This window comes from Phascolarctos cinereus, unplaced genomic scaffold, assembly GCF_003287225.1.
Source record: "Phascolarctos cinereus isolate Bilbo 61053 unplaced genomic scaffold, phaCin_HiC Scaffold_726;HRSCAF=1367, whole genome shotgun sequence".
Classification (NCBI taxonomy): domain Eukaryota; kingdom Metazoa; phylum Chordata; class Mammalia; order Diprotodontia; family Phascolarctidae; genus Phascolarctos; species Phascolarctos cinereus.
Genome location: NW_027556098.1, coordinates 352,474,241 through 352,495,108, shown reverse-complemented (window position 1 = coordinate 352,495,108; position 20,868 = coordinate 352,474,241). Strand labels below are relative to the sequence as shown.

At 38.4% G+C, this 20,868-nt stretch overlaps 1 protein-coding gene across 1 annotated transcript; it reads right to left on the bottom strand.

Moving 5' to 3' along the window:
* Nucleotides 1-3,599: 3,599 nt before the first annotated feature.
* Nucleotides 3,600-18,252, bottom strand: LOC110200586 (uncharacterized). The gene is given in 6 exon segments (XM_020975951.2): nt 3,600-7,714; nt 7,717-7,812; nt 7,815-9,659; nt 10,133-10,228; nt 13,899-14,025; nt 18,129-18,252. Coding segments are annotated over 6 exon segments (2,325 nt in total). The 5' UTR covers nt 18,144-18,252; the 3' UTR covers nt 3,600-7,568.
* Nucleotides 18,253-20,868: the final 2,616 nt, after the last annotated feature.

Genomic DNA, 20,868 nt, shown 5'->3' with positions numbered 1-20,868 from the left:
AACCTTCCACTCAAAAGTTAGTATGGGCAAAGACCTAGGCTGGTGAACTGTGACTGCCCACTGTGGAAGGAGGCTGAGATGCTTTGAAATACATTCCTCAGGGAAACCAACATTGGAGGGAGGGAGTCAGAAAGTAACTAATAGGGAGGTGGTAGGGATATTAACAAAGAAATCAAGAAGAAACAAAAGCCTTGATTATAAGCAGATAAATCAACAAGGAAAACCTTAGAAGGAAATATGGCTTCCAGATCTAGCAAACAAGTTTAAGTATCTATGAATAAATATTCAAAACAAAGCAAACTAAGATAACATTTAATGAGGCAGAAGACCCTGTGAAATTTGGGGGAACATGGAAGTACAAAACATTGCTCCTGAATGATTTAAAAGAAAATTGAGAATTATGACAGCAGAATTTATGGCCTGTACAGCAAAAATAATTGGCAGAATAGAAACACTGGAATCTGTAAGGGCAAGTCACAAAGAAATAAAAGAGAGAATAATAGATTCGGAATTAAAATGCACAGAAGTTAACCACAATCTAGAAGTAGAGAAGCAAAAAATGATAATATAGAAAGAAAATATGTTCTCTATCCAAACAAAACGTAATGATCTCAAAGACAGGATATACAGAGACAACTTAAGGTTGAGTCTACTGGAAGAAGATAAGGCAAAAAACCTAAACATGATAATGCAAGAAATACAAGAAAACTGCTCAGGTCTTAACACAGAAAATAAAATACCAACTGAAAGAATTAATAGATTTCCTCCCAAAACAAAACAAAACAAAAAACTCATGGCTGCAAATTCCAAGATATACAGTGGTTAAATTTAACAATTCAATTCAGAAACAAGTTCCACAAGTAACCAGGAGAAAGACCTTCAAATTCAAAGGAAAAGAAATTCAATACACAAGACTATTTTGAACCCACTAGAAAATGCAGAAAGGAATGGAATAGTGTATTCTGAAAAGCAATTTGCAAATCTAAGATTGACCGCATAGGAAAAAAAAGATAGATGTTTAATAATAAAGAGATGTTTGAAACATTCTTAGAAAGAAAATGAGACTTGATATGAAGTCTAACATATTTTGAAAATGCATATCCATATGAATGTAAACCTCAGTTAACGTTTAAAGTTTCTTCCCTTCCTGTGGATTTAGGGTATGGCTTATAAAAGACCATCAGAATTATGGAAATGCACAGACTTTGAGAGTGGTAAAGGACTTCCAGGTCACTTAGTTCAAACTTCAATGCAGGGATAAATCTACTTGTAGCATTTGGGGCACCCTCTTCTCATAAGTGGGGACCCAGAAATATTTGTTTTAAAACATTTTCACTGTGGGTTGATATTCATTAAACACACACACACACACACACACACACACACACACACACACACAAAAAACCCTACAGCTCATAAACTCCCAAACAATGCTTTCACTTCTTTCTTGTCAGAATTCACAACTGGTTCAAAGCAAAGACATGTAATGAAATAGTAAAATAATAAAATTCATAATGGAACATTCCCACTTAAAAATACAGGGACACACTCTCCAACACACCATCAGTGGTGAAATTGGGAATTCATAAGGATCATACATTAGGGAGTTACACGTAGGGAAGAAAAATTAAAGAATATGGAAGGATAAGTCATATATCCAATCCAGTATCATCTACTTCTGGTAATGTCACCACACTAGTCTAACTGCCTATACATATGACTGTGATCTGATGTTTCCACTAAGAATTCCACTTTCCTGGGATGTTAGGTAGGGTAGTCTCTACCCAGCATCATTCTAATTGTCTTGATAGTCCCAAGGCTTCTAGTAAATTCTAGATGCTGCTCTCTGCTACCAACTTCAGGCTATTTTTTCTCCATTCTTACGGGTACAGTGACTAGAACCTCTCCCTGGTAAGTAGGCTGAAAGCTCTATTTTCTTTAGGTGACACTACCAAAGTGACATTCATTTAAATTATCTCTACACTAATGATTCATAGGTCTACACATAAAGCTCCAGTGTCTCTGAGCTTCACTCCTGTATCATCAATTGCCATTTGGACATTTCACACTAGATGTTACATAAGCATCTCATATTGAAATCTGAAAACTTCATACTGAAAACCAAACCCATGTTTTTCTCTAAATCCATTTTTCTCCCAACATTCCTATTTATCAAAAGTTTCACTATTCTTCTAGTCTCCCAGGTTCATAACTTTGGTGTAATCCTCACTGCCACTCTTTCTTACCCCACGTATCAGTTGCCAAATCTTGCCATTTTTACATCCACATCTCTTACATCTGCACTTTTCTCTCTACTCACATAGCTACCATGTGAATAAGAAATAGCAAGCAGGATGCTTTGGCTGAAACAAAGGGTATATGAAGAAGAGTAACATACATTAAGTCATGAAATGAGGGCTAGAGACTTTCATGGCTTTATTTTACATCTTGCTGCTTTACTGGTTATTGTTTCAATTATTTTATCAGTAAACCTCTAGGTATATAAAAATTTGCATCATTTGTAAACAGACAATTTTGCCTGTTTATTCTTTCAAATTAGTTTTATCTTATTGGTATTGCTAACATTTCTAGAACTATATTAATAGAAGGGATATAGGGACCTTATTGAAAAGATTTCTATTGTTTCTCCATTATAGAAGTTAGCTCTTATTTTTTGATTGATGTCAATCATATTAAAGAAAAAAAGGTATTTATCTGTATGCTTTTTAGTGGTTTTACTGGTGTTGTATTTTGTGAAAAGCATTTGTATCTAATAACAGATCACCCATACGCTCTTACAAGAGTGAACACTTGGAAGTTTCCCCATGTATACTTAGGGCACTGCAAACCAAGAACAGAGAGAAGAGGAACAAACCGCATCCAATTGGTGACTGACAGGACCCTATATAAGTGTGCCATAAGTATAAACCACAGTCACAATGAGATCAAGTGCAGCTAATTCTGCTTGCTCCCTCAGAGTACTTACTGAGAAAACTTTAGCAAGTTTTAAAACCTGCCAAATTCATTACTTTTCCTTCCCCCTTTCTAACAACTACAGCTATGGAAGAGGGAGCAAAGCTTCAACAAATCATGCAGCTAACTGTTAAAATATTTTTTTAACAGTTGTTTTGTTGTCTTGCTATGATAACATTTTTGGTTACCTAATAATGTTTCAATAAATCACATGGATATTAAGGAAAAAAATGGTGAATCTTAAGAGCAGGAATGAATGGGAAAGGAAGCTCAGTGCAGAAATAAAGGGGGTTTGCTATTATGGTAATTTTTAGCAAATTTCAGTTAAGGGTTATATCCCTAGTCATACAGAACCTGAGAGCCCTACCTTCACATCTCTCCCACTAAAAAAAGAACAGGTTAATGGAAAAGAGCAGGGTACTCCTATGTAGTTAGTACCTCTAAATGGTAACCAAGCTATATCCACAAACCACTACCACCATTTGCCTAATTAATCAGTTAAATTATCCAAGAGGCCACTACTCTATGCAAACTGCAAAATGCAAAGGGTCGGGTGTGGGGAGCTATTGTTCTTGAAGTACCATCCTTTGCACTTCTTGAACTTGCCATATATACATACACACATATCAGTCAGTCAGTAAATATTTATTAAGCACCTACTATGTGCTAGGCACTATGTTAAGCTCTAGGGATATATAAAGAAGCAAAAGACAGTCCCTGCCCTCATGGAGCTCACAATCTAATAGGGGATAAGCCAACAAACAGACAAACACAGCTTCAATGACAATAATTAAAAGAGAGAAGGCACTAGAATTAAAAGGAGCTGAGAAAGTTTTCTTGAAGGAGATAGGAATTTGGTTAGGACTTAAAGGAAGTCAGCAGAATAAGAGATGAGAAGGAAGAGTATTCCAGGCAAAGGTCACAGCCAGAGAAAATGCCCAGAGTGGGAGAGATTGTTTTATTTATGGAACAGCAAGGAGGCCAAACCCTGGATCAAAGAGTATATGGCAGAGAATAAGGTATAAGATGACTTGGAGGTAGGATGAAGCCAGGTTATCATGGGCTTTGAATGCCAGAGGCTTTTGAATTTGAAACTGAAAGACAGAGGCAGCCAATGAAGTTTGTGTGTGTGTGTGTGTGTGTGTGTGTGTGTGTGACACGGCTGGACCTGTGCTTCAGGAAATCACTTTGGTGGTTGAATGAAGGATGGATTGGAGTGGAGAGAGACTAGAAGCAGGCAGACCCAACAGCAGGCTATGGCAGAAATCAAGGTGTGACGTAGTAAGGGTCTGCGATAGAGAGGTGTCAGTATCAGAGGAGAGAAGAGAGAGGATTTGAGAGATGTTGCTAAGGTGAAATCAATAGGCCTTGGAAACAGACTGGATGTGGAGGATAAGAAATGGTGACGATTTGAAGATGACACCTAGGTTGCAAAACTTAGACGCTGAGGATGGTGTTGCCCTTTACAATACTTGAGAATTTAAGAGGGAGAGGATTTGGGAGAAAATATAGGTCCCTTTTGGACATGATTCATTTAAGAATCCTGGAATCCAGTTTGAGATGTTTGAAAGGCAGTTAGAGATGCAAGACTGGAAATCAGCAGAAAGGTTAGGGCAATGAAGGTAGATCAGAGAATCATCAGCATGGAGGTGGTAACTGAATCCACGGGAGTTGATGAGATCACCAAGTGAAGTAGTATAGAGGGAGAAGGAGGAGAGTTCCCAGGACAGAACCCCATGGGAAACCTACAGTAAAAAGGCATGATCTGGATGAGAATCCAGCAAATGGCATTGAAAAGGAATAGTCTGAGAGATAGGAGAACCAGAAGAGCGTGTTACTGTGAAAACTGAAAGATCATTAAGAAGAAGATGATCAACAGTGTCAAAGGTTGCAGAGAGGTCACGGAGAATAAGGATTAAGGCCACTGAATCTGGCAATTAAGAGATCACTATTAACTTTAAAGAGAGCAGTTCCGGTGCAATGACACTGAAAGACAGATTGTAAGGGATTCAGAAGAGAGTAAGAGGAGAGATAGTGGAAACATCTATTGTAGATAGTTTTTTCAAGGACTTTAGCCACAAAGGACAGAAGAGGTAATATAGGATGACAGTTGGTGGGTATGGAAGGATCAAGTGAGGGTTGCTTCAAGACAGAGGAGACATAGGCATATTTGTAGGTGGTAGAGAAGGAACCAATGGGCAGAGGAAGACTGAAAATAAGTAACAGAAGGAAGATGACAGAGGAGGATCACTTGTGCAGGTAGAAGGAATAAGGCCACCTTTTCATGTAAGACAAGGGTAAAGGAGGAGATAATAACAGAAGGCATATGAGTGATATGAGATGAAGAAGGGAGAAGAGGGAGCTCATGGAGAATATGACAGAAGGGCTTAGGGCTTAGACAGGTTTCAAACAGGTCTTAAAAGATTTTCAAACTATTAACAACTAGATGAAAGAATTCTCCAAATTGCAAACAATAAGAGAGATGCAAATCAAAACAACCTTTTACCCCATATTCAGCGAATCTACAAATATACAAAAGACAGGAATAGTATAAGTTGGGTGGGCTGTGCAAATATAGATACACTAATGTATTGTTGGTGGAGGTGTGAATTGGTACAATTATTCTGGAAACCAATACATAATTATATAAAATACTCATAGTCTTTGACCCAGTGATTGACTGGGAAGCATATATCCTGAAGGATTAAAAAAAAAAAGGATCCACAGACACCAAAATATAGCAGCATTTTTCAAAGTAGAAAAGAACTGATGTCCACCAATTTGGAGAATGGATAAACAAACTGTAGTACATGCATGTAACAGAAGGTCATTAGGCTTTAAAAAATTATGAACATGATGAACAGAAACAAGCATTAAAAGATGTACATGAATTGCTGCTACAAAGTGAAGTCAGCAGAGTCAGGAAAGCAATATAAATCATGTCCACAACAATGTAAATGGAAAGACTCTCTATCACAAAATAACTGAAGCTGAATGTTGTGAAATTATAAAATGCCAGCTTGATTCAAATAAGATGAGGACATCTCTTCCACCTCCCTATTTTGCAGAGGTTGAGATGAAGAGATGGGGAGTACTGCATATATTTTTTTTTCTGTGTTTAATGACTGCTTAATCTTTTTCTCTTCCTTTAAAAAAATATTATAAGTGATAGCTCTTAAGTAGGGATGGGGGAAACTCAGGGGGAATCCAGGCAATAAAAAAAGGGAAGTCTAATAAAACATTTTGAAAATTCATGAATTCTTTCTTTCACAGCTCTATCTTCTAAATACTCTGCCCTTTCCCAAGACAGGAGCATTTCCAGGAAAGGGATGATTTCTGGGCTAGTAACATACAGGTTCCCAGTGAGATAAGGTTAACTCTGCTGAAACACCATTGTATTTCTCTGATGGTCTTGGCTTACCCAAGTTCATTTGGGACCTGAGTTATTCAAGTCTCCTGTAGAAGACTTTGGCTATTCTGATAAAGAATTAATAAACTACAGAATGACAGGTTGTCTGAGCTGGAAAACGCCTTTTTAGGCTATATAGTCCAAACCATACCAGAAGAGAATCCCCTCTACACCATACCAAAATGGTCATTTCTTGATATTACATGTATACCAATAGCTCATACTTATGCATCAGTTATCCCATGTTCTATTTTTATACAAATTACTACCTGTCTTTTCTTTCCTGCTATTGTACCCTGAGATTTTATTCAAAATAGAAAACTAAAAACTAAAAAAACCTAAAAACATTTCACATGTTTTGTGATAGGAGAATAAACATATTGATTTATCAAGATGATGGAATGTGGATGTACAACTAGGAACATGTGAATTTTTTTAATTGGAAGATTCATATGAAATGAAGTTAGAATATACACATTAATATTTTATCACCCAGAAAAAAATAACACAGGAAAAAGTTGAAAAATGAGCAAACTTTCTTTGCTGCCATCTTGTGGAAGTAAATGTACACACACTTTAGGATAATGTAAATAAAGGAGATTTTTAAAAATGTACTTATTTTTATCTGTTTCGGAATCAGAATGTTCATTTTTAATCAGTTATTAAGAATGAAAAAGAAAATGAAATGTAAATTTGCTCTGACTTAAAAATTCTGTGGTTTTGATAAAATGGTCAATTTAAAAAAGAAAATATATCAGGCACACTTGCTGTAGACTTAGTCAACTCTTCTTAATGGTGTCTAAGGTATTCTACAATAAAGAGTATGATAAAAGAAGAAAACAGTAACTAGTAACATACTCTGTAATCTTGACACTATGGTATTTTAACAAAAGATTATTTTTTTGTGAAGCTTTTCCCATGTTATCACATGAAATTAGCCTCACATATACCATTTATAGCAAAATTGTTCCCATGGTCAATATAATTCAGAATCTTTTTCTTCCCATTCATTTGCTGATGTTTATCACATAAAATGTATAGCCTTAGTTACCAGAATAAATTATCTGATTTGTAGCAGAGGGTCCTCTGACAGCTTAACTATACTTAACATTTATTAAGGGCATTCTACGTGCTAAGTATCATAATGAGTGATGAGGATAGAAAGAAAAGAAAAGCATCCCTGTCTTCAAAGGGCATATACTTTATGGTGGGTGGGACTGAAGTGGCTAAAACATTTGTGTTCATTGCTTTTATACAATTTCCTTTCATTATGAAGTCTCTGATGATAAATCAAGAATGATAAATTGCTAAAGGCCTTTCCACATTCATTATGCAGGTTTTCTCTCTGGCATGAATTTTGTTATGTTTCATCAAACTTTTATGGAGGTCAAAGGCTTCTCTGCATTCATTACAATTAAAGGTATCTTTTTCATATGAATTCTCTCATGTCGATTAAGATTTCCCTTCTCAAAGAAGGCTCTTCCACATTTATTACACTCAAAGGGCTTCTCTCCACTATGAATTTTCTCATGTTTCTTTAAAATTCCTCTCTCACCAAAGGCTTTTCCACATTTATTACATTCAAAAGGTTTCACTCCAGTATGAACACTCTGGTGATCAGTAAGAAGTACCTTTCGGCTGAAGCTTTTCCCACATTTATTACATTCAAAGGGTTTCATTCCAGTATGAATTCTCTGATGTCTAATAAGGGATCCCCTTTCACTGAAGGCTTTTCCACATTCTTTACATTCAAAAGGTTTCTCTCCAGTATGAGTTCTCCAATGTATAATCAAAGCTCCACTCCCACTAAAAGCTTTTCCACAATGATTACATATGAAGGGTTTCTCTCCAGTATGAGTTCTCTTGTGTGTTGCCAAATTTCCTCTGTGACGGAAGGCTTTCCCACATTCACTACATTCAAACGGTTTCACTCCAGTATGAATTCTTTGATGATCAGTGAGGTTTCCCTTATTACCAAAAGTTTTCCCGCATTGACTACATTCAAAAGGTTTCACTCCAGTATGACTTCTCCAGTGTATAAAAAGGTTTCCCCTCTCAAAGAAGGATTTCCCACATTCACTGCATTCAAAAGGTTTCACACCAGTATGAATACTCTGGTGATTATCAAGAAGTACCTTTCGGCTAAAGCTTTTCCCACACTCATTACATTCAAAGGGCTTCACTCCAGTATGAGTCCTCTGATGTCTAATAAGGGTTCCCCTATTACTAAAAGCTTTCCCACATTCATTACACAGAAAGGGTTTTTCTCCAGTATGAATTATCTTGTGTGTTGTCAAGCTTCCACGGTGACTAAAGGCTTTCCCACATTCATCACATTCAAAGGGCTTCATTCCAGTATGAACTCTCAGGTGATCAGTTAGGCTTCCCTTATTGCGAAAGGCTTTCCCACATTCATCACATTCAAAAGGTTTCATTCCAGTATGAATTATCTGATGTCTAATAAGGTTTCCTCTCTCAAAGAATGCTTTCCCACATCTATCACATTCAAAAGATCTCTCTCCAGTATGAATTCTCTCGTGTTTAGTTAAACTTTCTCTGTGGCTAAAGGCTTTTCCACATTTATTACACTCAAAGGGTTTTTCTCCAGTATGAATCCTCTCATGTTTATTCAACTTCCCCCTTTCAGCAAAGGCTTTCCCACATCTGTTACATTCAAAGGGTTTCACTCCAGCATGAGTTCTCTCATGGCGATTAAGATTCCCCCTGTTACTAAAGGCCTTCCCACATTCACTACATGCAAAGGATTTCACTCCAGCATGAGTCCTCTGGTGTCTAAGAAGGCTTCCCCTGGAACCCAAGATTTTGCCACATTCATTACAGGTAAGGGGTTTCTCTCCAGTACAAATTCTCTCATACAGAGTAAGATTGGATTTTCTCTCAGAAATTTTGCCACATTCATTGTGTTCATGTAACTTTCTTCCAGAATATATTCTATGAAGTTTGTTTCCTGAGTAGAATCTGAAGGACTTCACTGGAACAAAGACTGACCCTGAACTAAAACTACTCCCAAATGAATTTTGTTGAGGTACACTCATTAAATTAAGAATTGTTCTGTGAATGATGGTTACATTTCCAGAGCGTGTCTCCTGGTTGCCCAGTTGTTTCTGTAACACAACATCACGTGCCATAGATTCTTCCATCTTGGCATTTTGGGGAATATCCACTGGTAGTCTTTTTTTAAGTGATGGTATGTGGCAAATATCATGTATTAAACTCCAGTTTTTGGTTTCACTCCAACTGTCCAGATTAAGAGAATCTGAAAAAAATTTTACAAAATGTCACTAACACCTGTACCTTGTTCCAAGACAAAAGAAACTGCTTTATAACAAGTTCTATCTTTTATTTAATTTGTATGTAGAGAACAGTTTCACCAGAATTAAAGTCGAAGAGATAGAAACAAGAGAATGTAACTGCCCAAGACAAACAAATTATGTCTCAGGTCATGAAATAGTCATTAAAGCAATACACACAATGACAAATGGGATTTCCTTCTGGAGGACAGAACAGTAGAACATCAGAGGAAGAGAAAAACCTAGAAAATTACTTAAGTGGCAAGTAACTTTGGATCTATGCAAACTAAAATGACAGACCTGGAAAATTAAGCTATAAGAGAAGGCTGAAGAATTTTGTACTTCTACCAAATTATGAAGGAAGAAAGGATATGAGAAACATATTTCATCTAGCTACTGCTTGCAATGACTCTCATTTGCTTGCTCTTTCCTTACTCACCTGAATAAGTGCTTCTTGAGACTTCTCCTTCTGATATCCATGAGGCTTCTCCTCTTTCCAATAGGGAAATCACATCCGGTTTGGAAACAAAAATCCCTGGGGATAAAAGTGCATCTAAGAACTAAATTCTCCTCATGAAAAAAAGCCCAATTAAGAAAGCATATAGAAGACAGTATGAAAGACAGCTGAGGCATACTCTACTGCAGTGGTATCAAACTCAAATTGAACAGAAATAGGGCCACTAAATCATACAAAGGGATTAGGAGCCACTTACTGACTTAGAAAACCACATGTTAACATTATCCATGTTCTATTGTATTTTAATTTATTTTGTTACATACTTCTGAATTACACTTTAATCTGTGCCACCTCATGATATGAGTCACATGTTTGATACCTCTGCTCTACTGTATTTCAAGAGAGAATGGGTCACAAGTATAATTTTGAATAATAAAGAAAAATAGCTAATTTGACTCCTGTTCATGGTAGGGTTACAGCTCTGGTATCCAAATCAGGCATTACGCACTTTAAAGACATGTACTATACAAGCACCACACTACTCATAAGAAATACAAATACAAAGAATGAAATAATCTTTACTGTCAAGGAGCTTACACTTTAATGGGGAAGAAAACAGGTGAATGTATAAATATATGCATGATAAATATGCAGAGAATAAAATTAAATACAAACTAGTTTGAGAGGCATTAGCAGTCAGAGGGATCAGGAGAGTCTTCATGCAAAAGGTGGTAGCTTAAGTTGTATCCTAAATGAAAAAAGGGATTCTATAAGGTGGAGATAAAGAGGGAGAACATCCAGGAATACCAGAAGCACATAGACAGGAAGTAGAGCGCTGAATGAGGAGCAAAGAGATGGCCACTTGGACAAGATCACAAAGTGTTTGTGAGGGTAGGGAGAAGGGCACTGAGGGGCAGAAGAGAGAAAGGGGTACCTTCAGACAAAATCAAAGTGTTGAGTAAAATATAAGCTAATTCACACTGGACATAAACCGTTTATGATATAATAAACATGGAAAAGTCTTTTTTGAGAGAGAAAACCTCATTAGCCACCAGATCACGTACTATGTTATGTCTAATGATGCTAGAAAAACTGGTTGGTGCTAGATTGGAAAGGTTTTAAAAGCTAAACAGGAGTTTACTTTTTTTTTTTAATCTTAAAAGCAACAGGTAGCTACTGGAGTTGGCTAAGTAAGGGAGTGATATGATCAGATTTACATTAAGGCACATCACTTTGGCAGCAATGTGAATAATGAACCATAGTGAGAAGAGACTGCATACAGGAAGATCAATTTAGGAGACAAGTGCAATAACCTAAGCTAAAGGTGATGATGACCTAAACTAAGGTTGCAGTGGTCAGTCGTAAGGAAAGAAGAGGTCAGATTCAAGAGATGTTGTGGAGGTAGGAAACAGAAAGATTTGACAGCTGACTGCATAAGTGGGGTGAGGGAGGGTAAAGAGTTAAGAATGATGCTGAGATTACAAACCTGGGAAATTGGAAGAATGGTGAAACCTTTAACAGAAATAAGGAAGTTTAAGAGAGGAATGAGTTGGTAGAGTGAGGGAAGATAACAAGTTCAGTTTTTAATATGTTTAGTTCAAGATGTCTCCAAAACATCCAACTTGAAATATCCAACAGGTATCTGGTGATGCAAGACTGAAAGCTCAAGGGAGACTAGGCCTGTGTATATACAGATCTGTGAGTCACCTGCAAAAAGGGGATAATGAAAACCATGGGAGAGGAGATTATAAAGACAAAAAGTGGAGAGGGAGAGGGAGAGGGGGAGGGGAGAGGAAGAGGGAAAGAGAGAAAGACAGAGACAGAGAGAAAGAAATGAGTACAATACAGAGGCTTAGGGAATACCAAGTCAGTGAGTGTGCTATGAATGATGTGCCAGCAAAGAACTCTGAAAAGGAGGAATCAGATAAATAGGATGAGAATTAGGCCAGTAGTGTCACAAAAGCCCAAAAGAAGAAAGTATAGAGGAGGCAAGAGTGGTCAACAGTGTCAGATATAGCTGATAGGTCAAGAAAATGAGAACTTTAAAAAAAAGACCTTCAGATTTGGCAACTGCTCATTGGTGATTTTTAAGATTAGGCTGAGTTGAATGATAAAATTACAAGTCATATCATAAAGGACTAGTCAATGAGAGAAGTGGAAACAACGAATATAGACAGCTTTTTCCAGGAGTTTGGCTAAGAGAGATAGGATGAAAATCTGAGTGGGTGTCATGATCCTTTAAAAACCTTCACTGGATGAGGGAGATAGGCATGTTTGAAGGCTGGTGGGAAAGAATCTGTAGGGTGAAAATCTAAAGATGAGAGAGGGAGTAATTGAAGTTGCATTCATCTGGAGAGTTCAGATCAGGGCTAATTACAGAGGGGTTTGGCTTTGGCAAGAAGGACCACTTCAGAAAAGACTGGGAGATATCATCAAGGGGTTTTAAGATGAAGAGGATACCATGTCAAATGCCCTCAAAAATGTCAGTTTCTGTGGGGATTGTGAAACGGAATCACTTAGGAAGAAATCAAAAGATTGCCTTATAATAGTTAAGTTGAGTTGGATAACATGAACTTACAATGTACTCAGTCAGCACAAGTGAGTGACTTCTAGAGATGCTCACTAGCAAATGAATATAAGTAGAGGAGATGCATAAAAGGACTAATTTAGGGCTTTAACATGGTAAATGGGAGAATTCTAGAGCAGAAATCAATGTAGAGTTGAACTGGCTAAAGACAAGGTCAGAACTAAGAAAGAAGGAAAATGAAGTAAGAAAAATAATAGCCTGAAAAAAAGACTGAAGAACACTCAATGAGGAAGAAAATTGATTTAGAAAGGTTGAGGCTTAGGGAAAGATGGAATAATAGGATTAGAGGAGTGTCAAGTTTTGGTTCAGTTAGTATACTTGCGGGTAATGGAGAAATTTAGAATAATGTCACCCCTATATGTGGACGAGAAGGAGAAAAGAAGTCCTAGGATTTAAAAAGACTGAGAAATTCAAAAGTTAGGCAAATCTGAGGGAGTACCAATATAGATGTTGAAGTTATCAGTAATAAAGTTAGGGAAGAAGAAGAATACAGTAAGCCAAGTGCTGAACTTCTGATACGGAGGAAACAGGAAGTCCCTGTGGATTCTAGAATAAGGGAGTAACATGATCAGAACTATGACCTTTGACCTTCCCTGGGCCTTTACTAATTTTGCTCCAATTCATTTAGCATTTAAGTGCTTACTGCGTGCAGAAAATTATGCTGGGGAAGATACAGGTTTAGCTAAAATAAGTTCTTGTCCTCACAGAGCTTCCAGTATATGAAGCATAATTCCCTGTCAGGGTGAAATTCAGGCAGAATGTCAAGAGAAATTCTGGGAGGGAGAAATACGTTGGGGAAGAAAGAAAAGGCTTTCAGAAGGAAGTAGTTTCATAATTTCCCTGGAGCTTAGGCAAGAATCTTTGACCTGAAGGTACAGAAATAAGGAAAATGTTGTCTCAGGATTAGCTGAAGAAAGCTATGGGATTTCTATTTCTACTAAACAAAGAACTTCATCAGGGAAAAGACAGCAAATATTCTGCCTACTGGCCATTAACAATATTTGAATCCCTCTTATGTCAGGAAGTCTTAAATATTATTGCACAATAAGCCAAAACTTAGAGAAGTACTTCAAATACACAATAGCTGAAGAGTGGTAAAGTGAAGAAATGAAAATGGACTCCAAAATGGACAAATGGCAAATCATAGAGTACTATGCTTACCCATCGAGATGAGGTTCTCATAGTTCTCCATCATTACATTCCTGTACAAGTCCCTCTGTGCATGGTCCAGCTGTCTCCACTCCTCCCAAGTGAATTCCACAGCCACATCTTTGAATGTCATGGACTCCTGAATCAAGCACATTCCTGCTTACTCAACGACCACTACTCTCATGAGTCAGGGAGATGGCAGGATAATAAAGGGGAAGGTTCTCACTGGATTCAGAATTTTGAGTATTTCATGTCAAATATTTACAGATTTAACTACTTACATATTATGTTCCTCACTGTATACTATATACGGTAGCATGTGGATAGTTTTACTGCTCAAATTCACCCCAACAAATCCTATCAACTAAACCCCCAAAATTCAAGTACTTGAGTGCTCACACTCCAAATTACACAATATAACCAGCATACATCTTACAATTAGATATACTACCATTAGCAAGCATATTTCATGTATTAATTTCTAAATAACTATATTACAGCAATCATTTTCCATTACTGATAAACATTGTCTGAGTAGACTTGAACAGGAGATCGTAAACCATAAATGGTTTATCACACTAAGAATCCTCCCTATCTCCAAACAAAAAAACATCACAGGATCAGAGCTAGAACTAAAAGATACGTCAGAGACCAAATGGAGTTACCTTGCTGATTTTATAGATGAGGAAACTGAGGCTCAGGGAAATTAGATGATTTGACTAAGGTCACACAAGTAGTTAAGTATCAGAGACAGTATTCCCTCTGTCTCTCTAAAGGCACTGGTTCTTTTTTGGAACTGTGGAAATCTGGAATAAAAATCTTCCCCCAAATTATAATAAATATTTACTACCTACTTACTGTGTGCACAGCACTACATTAAGTTTCTCTGCAATAGTGAAAACTATAACTTCTCCATCTGTCTATACCCTTCCATAACATTTCCCAGAGAAGTTTTAAGAAAAATGCTAGGGACCTTCCTCTAGATTTCTTATTAAACAAGGATATAAATATAGTCTAGGCCGAATCGCATTCGTTATTCCTCTCCCTCTTTACATGACCAGTGACTTTATTTTATGGTCATATCTTTTTTGGCTATCTCTTTTATGCCTGTTCTTGTGCAAAAGTCTTCACAGGTAATATGTTATAGTCTATCTATGCCCACCATATGCCGCCCCGCCACCACTGTTACTTGGTTGACTTATAATTTCAATTCTTCAGAGATGATGGCACTCTGTGATTCATAGCAATAAAGGACAACTAAAAAAAATGACTTTAAAAGATTGGCTTTTGCTTCACACAAAAGCTTGGGGCCACTAACAGCACTGTACTATTTCCCATATCAATCCAGCCTGATGCTACTCAATTCTGAGAACAGTTCATTTCCTATCTATACGGTCTTTCTAAAATTAATGTACATAGTACATGCACACTTATATGGCTAGACAACATGGAACCAATACAATAATATCCTTAAACAGAAATATTTGGAAAACCTGATAAAGAGAACAGTATGAACTCTGTGTAGGAAATCCTCCATCGTTGTGGCAAACATTATCTCCCTGTTTTAAATATAACTTGCTTGACATAACTGACATAATCAGATGAAAAAAATGTATCTGCTATTGTACCCATCAGGAAATTTTGTGTGTCCTTTACAAAGACATGGAAAACATACTGATGGAGAGCTTTAAATGCCTGAATAATAGTAGTTAATATTTTTATATCATTTGATCCTCACAACAACTCCATAAAGTAATACTATTATTATACCTCTTTTACAGATAAAGAAACAAAGGCTGAAAGAGGTTAAATAACTTGCCCTGGGTAACACAGCTAGTAAGAATCTGGATAGGATTTGAACTTAAATCTTCTTGACTCCAAGTCCATTCAAAGTAAACATTAAGACACATATCTGCCTCAAGGTCACATTTTTCTCTACCAAATCATGTTTTTTCACACAGTCAATAAATTAACTCAGTGGGATCTTCCATTTTCTGGACTTTTCAACCAACTGTCTGATTGCCAAGCTGTGATACATTATACAATACTATCTGCAAAGACTCCATGTTTCCCTCTCATACTTTCTTCAAGAAAACATGTATTCATTTTTCTGTTAAAGATTTTATAGGTGTAGAGAACTGGTCTCATGGTTCAGTACTGAGATGTCTTCAAAAGACTTTTTCTGAAGTAGTAACTTTTCCCAAACAGCTATAAAATACTCCCATTGATATCTGGGAAATCAATCTTGTAATATTCTCAAAATTGCAGAGCCTCCAGCATGCAGTTAGGTGGGTAGTGTGAACCGGGAGTCAGGAAAATCTGAGTTCAAATTCAACCTTAAGCACTCACTAGCCATGTGAACATGGGCAAATTACTTAACTTGTCTGACTTAATTTCCTCATCTAAAAAACAATGGGAGTAATAACAGCATTTATCTTCCATGGTTGTAACTAGGATAAAATGAGATAAAGTGTTTTACAAACCTTAAAACACCATAAAAATTCTAATTGTTTTTATTAATAATGATAATGATGATGGTCTGGTAAAATTTCTTCACAAAATTCTTTCTAATTCTAAATGCATTTATTTTGTTGATAGGAAGGTTTTCAATTTGACCATTTCAACATGTCACTTTTATCTTTACTGATCATCACTATCCTTTGTTCAGGTAAGAATTCTCCTCCTACCCAAAGCCTTGAAAAGTATCATTATCCTTTCTCTAATTTTTTTTTAAATTATAGGAACTTTTATACTTAAGTCATGGCTTCATTTGGAGTTTATCGCGGAATATCGTATAACGTATTGGTCTAAACCTAACTTTGGACAGATTGTTTTTGTTTTTCCAGCAGTTTATTTCAAAAAGGGATTTCTTTTTATATTCAAATTTGTTTTTAATAATTAAGGTCACATTGAAAATGAAAATTTACTAAAACATTGATCTGTTCTAGTTGTTTTTTTGTCTTTGCTTTAATATAATTTCTATTTCTGCATGAATGGTATAATGTTAAGTGGGCGAATATTATGGCTACAATGGCACTGACAGACAAAAGAAACTATGACAGAAATCTTGATAAATATTCCCTTTCTTGTTCCTTGTCCTCCCTCCAGTTTTATCCATAAATATTCTCTGTATGATCTGGCTTCACTGGATCTCATGCCAAGCTTCTGCAAATCTGTTTCTCCCTCTACTGCTCACTGCTGTTTTCTGAGTTGATACTGTTCATCAATACAAAACCAGTATTGGAAGTAACCTTCATCTGGCACAAATTACGACTTAAATCCTGATCTCTTTACTATCCTGAATGGTCTCTGGACAGTCCTCCTTTATCAATAGCCTTCCTAAACCGTGAGGTCACAAATGAACTCAATACTTCAAGTGTTATCGTTCTTTCTGGTCACTAAAGAATGAAAACAACTCCAGCAAACTGAATTTTCCTCCTTCACAAGTTCCTTCCCTTTCTCCTACTTTGTATGCGTTCTCTGCCTTCTCTGCCCCTTTGTCTTACACATTCTCTTCTTTTATCTGGGCACAGTTTTTGTGCCCAGATACAATGCAATACACTTTCAGAACAGAGGTTCATTCTTATCTTTGTATTCCCAGTTAGCTTGCACATGTTGCTGTTCAGTCGCGTCCAATTTTTGGTGACCTCATTTAGAGTTTTCTTGGCAAAGATACCAGAGTGGTTTGCTATTTCCTTCACCAGCGCATTTTACAGACGAGGAAACTGGCAAACGGGGTTAAGTGACTTGCCCAGGGTCACACAACTAGTAAGTGTCTGAGGCTGGATTTGAACTCAGAAAGGTGAATTGTCCTGATTCCAGGTCCGGCACTCTATCCACGGAACCACCGCTCCTTGCACATACCAGATACTGAATATGCTTAATGAACTGAATTTGAGAATCGAATTTTTGAGGAATAAAATATTGAAAGTATCTTATAAGTAGGAGGAGCCCGTTCCTCCAGTCCAGTCTCTGGCCCACATTCAGATGCTTAGCTTCCATCAGTCAGGGACGCTAGTACAGGCAACAACGTCCTCCTGCCCCTCCCCTCCCCTCCCCTCTCCTGCCCCGCAGCAGCACTTCTGGGAAACTCTCCTCCAGTGGAGGGTAGAAAGGGGGAGGGGAGGCGTTGGGTGTGCTTGGCGGAAGGGCGCGGGGAGGAAGAGTGACGGACCCTAGGCCGCCACCCCCGGGCCATCCTGTCCCCCACATCCCCAAATCCCGTGCCGCCCCGTGCCTCACCTTTCCCGCCTCCATCTCCAAGAATAATCCAGTCCGGACCTCACGGATCTCGTCCACCGTAGATGACGTCTTCTCATCGCCTCAGGTTCAGACCGCCCGCCCAAGCCGTGACCTCCTCACTGCTCTGCGCCCCACCCCCGGCCCGGCCCTCCTCGCTCCGCCCCGCCCCGTATGCTAGACCGGGGCCTAAGTAGCTGCGCCGTCAAGATAGCGCAGGCGCATCAGGGACCGGAGGGGCAGCTCAGCACCGAAGGAGCAGGCGGAAAAGGCGGAGTCTGATACTCCAAACTTCCCCACCCTCCTTAGGGACCGGAAATGTCGTCACTCCCTCAGCTCCTAACTTCCGGAAACCCAGCCGTGCGTGATGAAAGGCAGGGGCCCTACAGTAGAAGAGGGTGGAGTGAGGGGCACAGACGGGACAGGAAACTTTCTGGCCTTCACCGAGGCTGCGCAAGGCTATACCTCTCTGATTGCAGTGTATCCCCAGGAAAAAGGCGGGGAGCACCACGCTGTAGGCCGAGGCTACCTAGTCATGCATCTGGAATGCCCCGTTCTGGTCTGGCCGTTCCGTTTGGGGATGGACACTACGAAGTTGGAGGGCATCCAGAGGAGAACCACCAGGAAAATGAAAGGATTGGACACAATGCAATACAAGTATCAGCTGAAGAAACTAGAGCTCTTTAGCCTGGAGAAGAGCTGACTTAGGGGGACATAATAGTTGTCTCCATAAAATTAATGGTTTGTTATGAGAAAGAGGAGAACTTTGTAAAGGCAGAACTAGGAATACAGTTTGATTTTAGGGAAAACTGCCTAACAGTTTAGATCTGTACCCAGTTGGAATGGCCTGCTGGTTTCCTTTCACTGAAGTCTTTCAAGTTAAGGGTAAATAACGGCTTGTTTAATTTGTTACAGTATGAGGCTTAATTTTCTCCTGAACTCCAGTCTCCCATAACCAGTTTGTTTCTTGGATGTTTTGAACTGGATATCCTTTGGACATGTCAAACTCCACATGGTCAGAACAAATTTTTATTCCTAAATTTTCATTTCTTTCTAACTTTCCTATAACTGTTGAAGACACCATTCTCCCAGTCACCCAGACTTGAAACCTGGTTCTCAACTCCCTGCTGTTTACACTATATATTAAGTCTTTTGTTGTATTGTTATCTAGTTATTTTTACCTTCAGAAGATCTATATGTCCCCTTTGGTCCACTCACACAACAGCCATCCGGTATTGGCCTTTACCACCACATACCTGATATATTGCACGTGGCAACCTGGTCTCTTTGCCCCAAATCTCCCCCTACTTCATTCTATCAACCACTCAGTTGCCAAAAGGATTTTTCCAAAGCACAAATCAGACCATATCACCACCACCCCTTACACACATGGAATAAACTCCAGGGGTTGCTCCCTATTACCTAAAGGATCAAATATAACTTTATAAAATCTTGTTTGGCTTTTGAAATGTTTCAGAACTTGGCCCCTTCCTATCCTGCATATGATACCGCCTGGAACGATCCAGTGAGGTGGGAGGCATTGAATAAAAATAAGAAGGGGGGGGTGGAAACATAAGGAGAGAAGAGAACACAATTTTGAACAATCATTTGTACATGTTTCATCTGTTGTGTAACAGTTAAAGTCATAGTGATTATATTATTTTTCAAATCACACAAAATGCAAGTTATGATGGAGCAGTGGTCAAGTCCACTGACAGGCCAATGTGTAGCGCATTGGAGGAAAGTCCAGCATGCATGGGTAGGAATATGTGCATGTAATGATTTGTTTATGATACGATACTATAGGTTACATGATGCAATATTGCATTACTAGCTAAGTCACCCTGGGCAAGTCACTTAACCTCTATTTGCTTCATTTTCCTCATCTGTAAAATGGGGATAATAATAGCACCTACCTCCCAGCATTGTTGTGAGGATCAAATGAGATAGTAATTATAAAGCACTTAGCACAGTAGCTGGCACAAAGTAAGTTCTATATAAATGTTAGCTATTATTAGTCCTGCTCATATTCTAGGATCCCATCATTCTGTGAACCTGTATCCACACCTGTAGAGGAACAACCTTTACATTATTTGTAACAAAAACACTCACCCTTCATTTGAAAACCTCCAGTGAAGGGAAACTCACCATTCCCCAGGCAGCCCTCTGCAAACTAGGACAGCTCTATTTTTAAAAGGGAATAAGTTCTTTAAAGAAGTTTAGAAAGGAATTATCCTTACATCAAGCTGAAATCTGCCTCATTTCAGGTTCCTCCCATCACCCTCCTTCTGCCCTCTGGGCTCATGTGGAACAAGTCTAATCTCTATTTCCCGTCATAGCCCTTCAATATATGAAGAATCCCTCTCCTGGCTGCATTACTGACTCATCTCCATATACCTTTCTCTACCATGTGGTGGAGACCTTTTTACCCTTGGAGCTCACACCACCCGTGAGCTATATCCAACATTCCTCCTCTGCCCTCTTTGGCTTCATCTCCAGATTGGTTGGTGCCTCCCAGAACCTCCAATTTAAGGAGGAAGCCCAGGCCAAAGACATCTTCATCCCTCTCCAGGCTGCACTGGCCACTATTCAGCCCCTTTTTCACATGTTGTCTTTTCCCATTAGACTGTAAGCTCCTTCAGGGCAAGGACTGACTTTCTGCTTCTCTTTATATTCAAGACCCTAGCAGGGTGCCTGGCGCTATTTGTTATGATGTTGTTAGTCCTTTCATTACCCTTTCTGG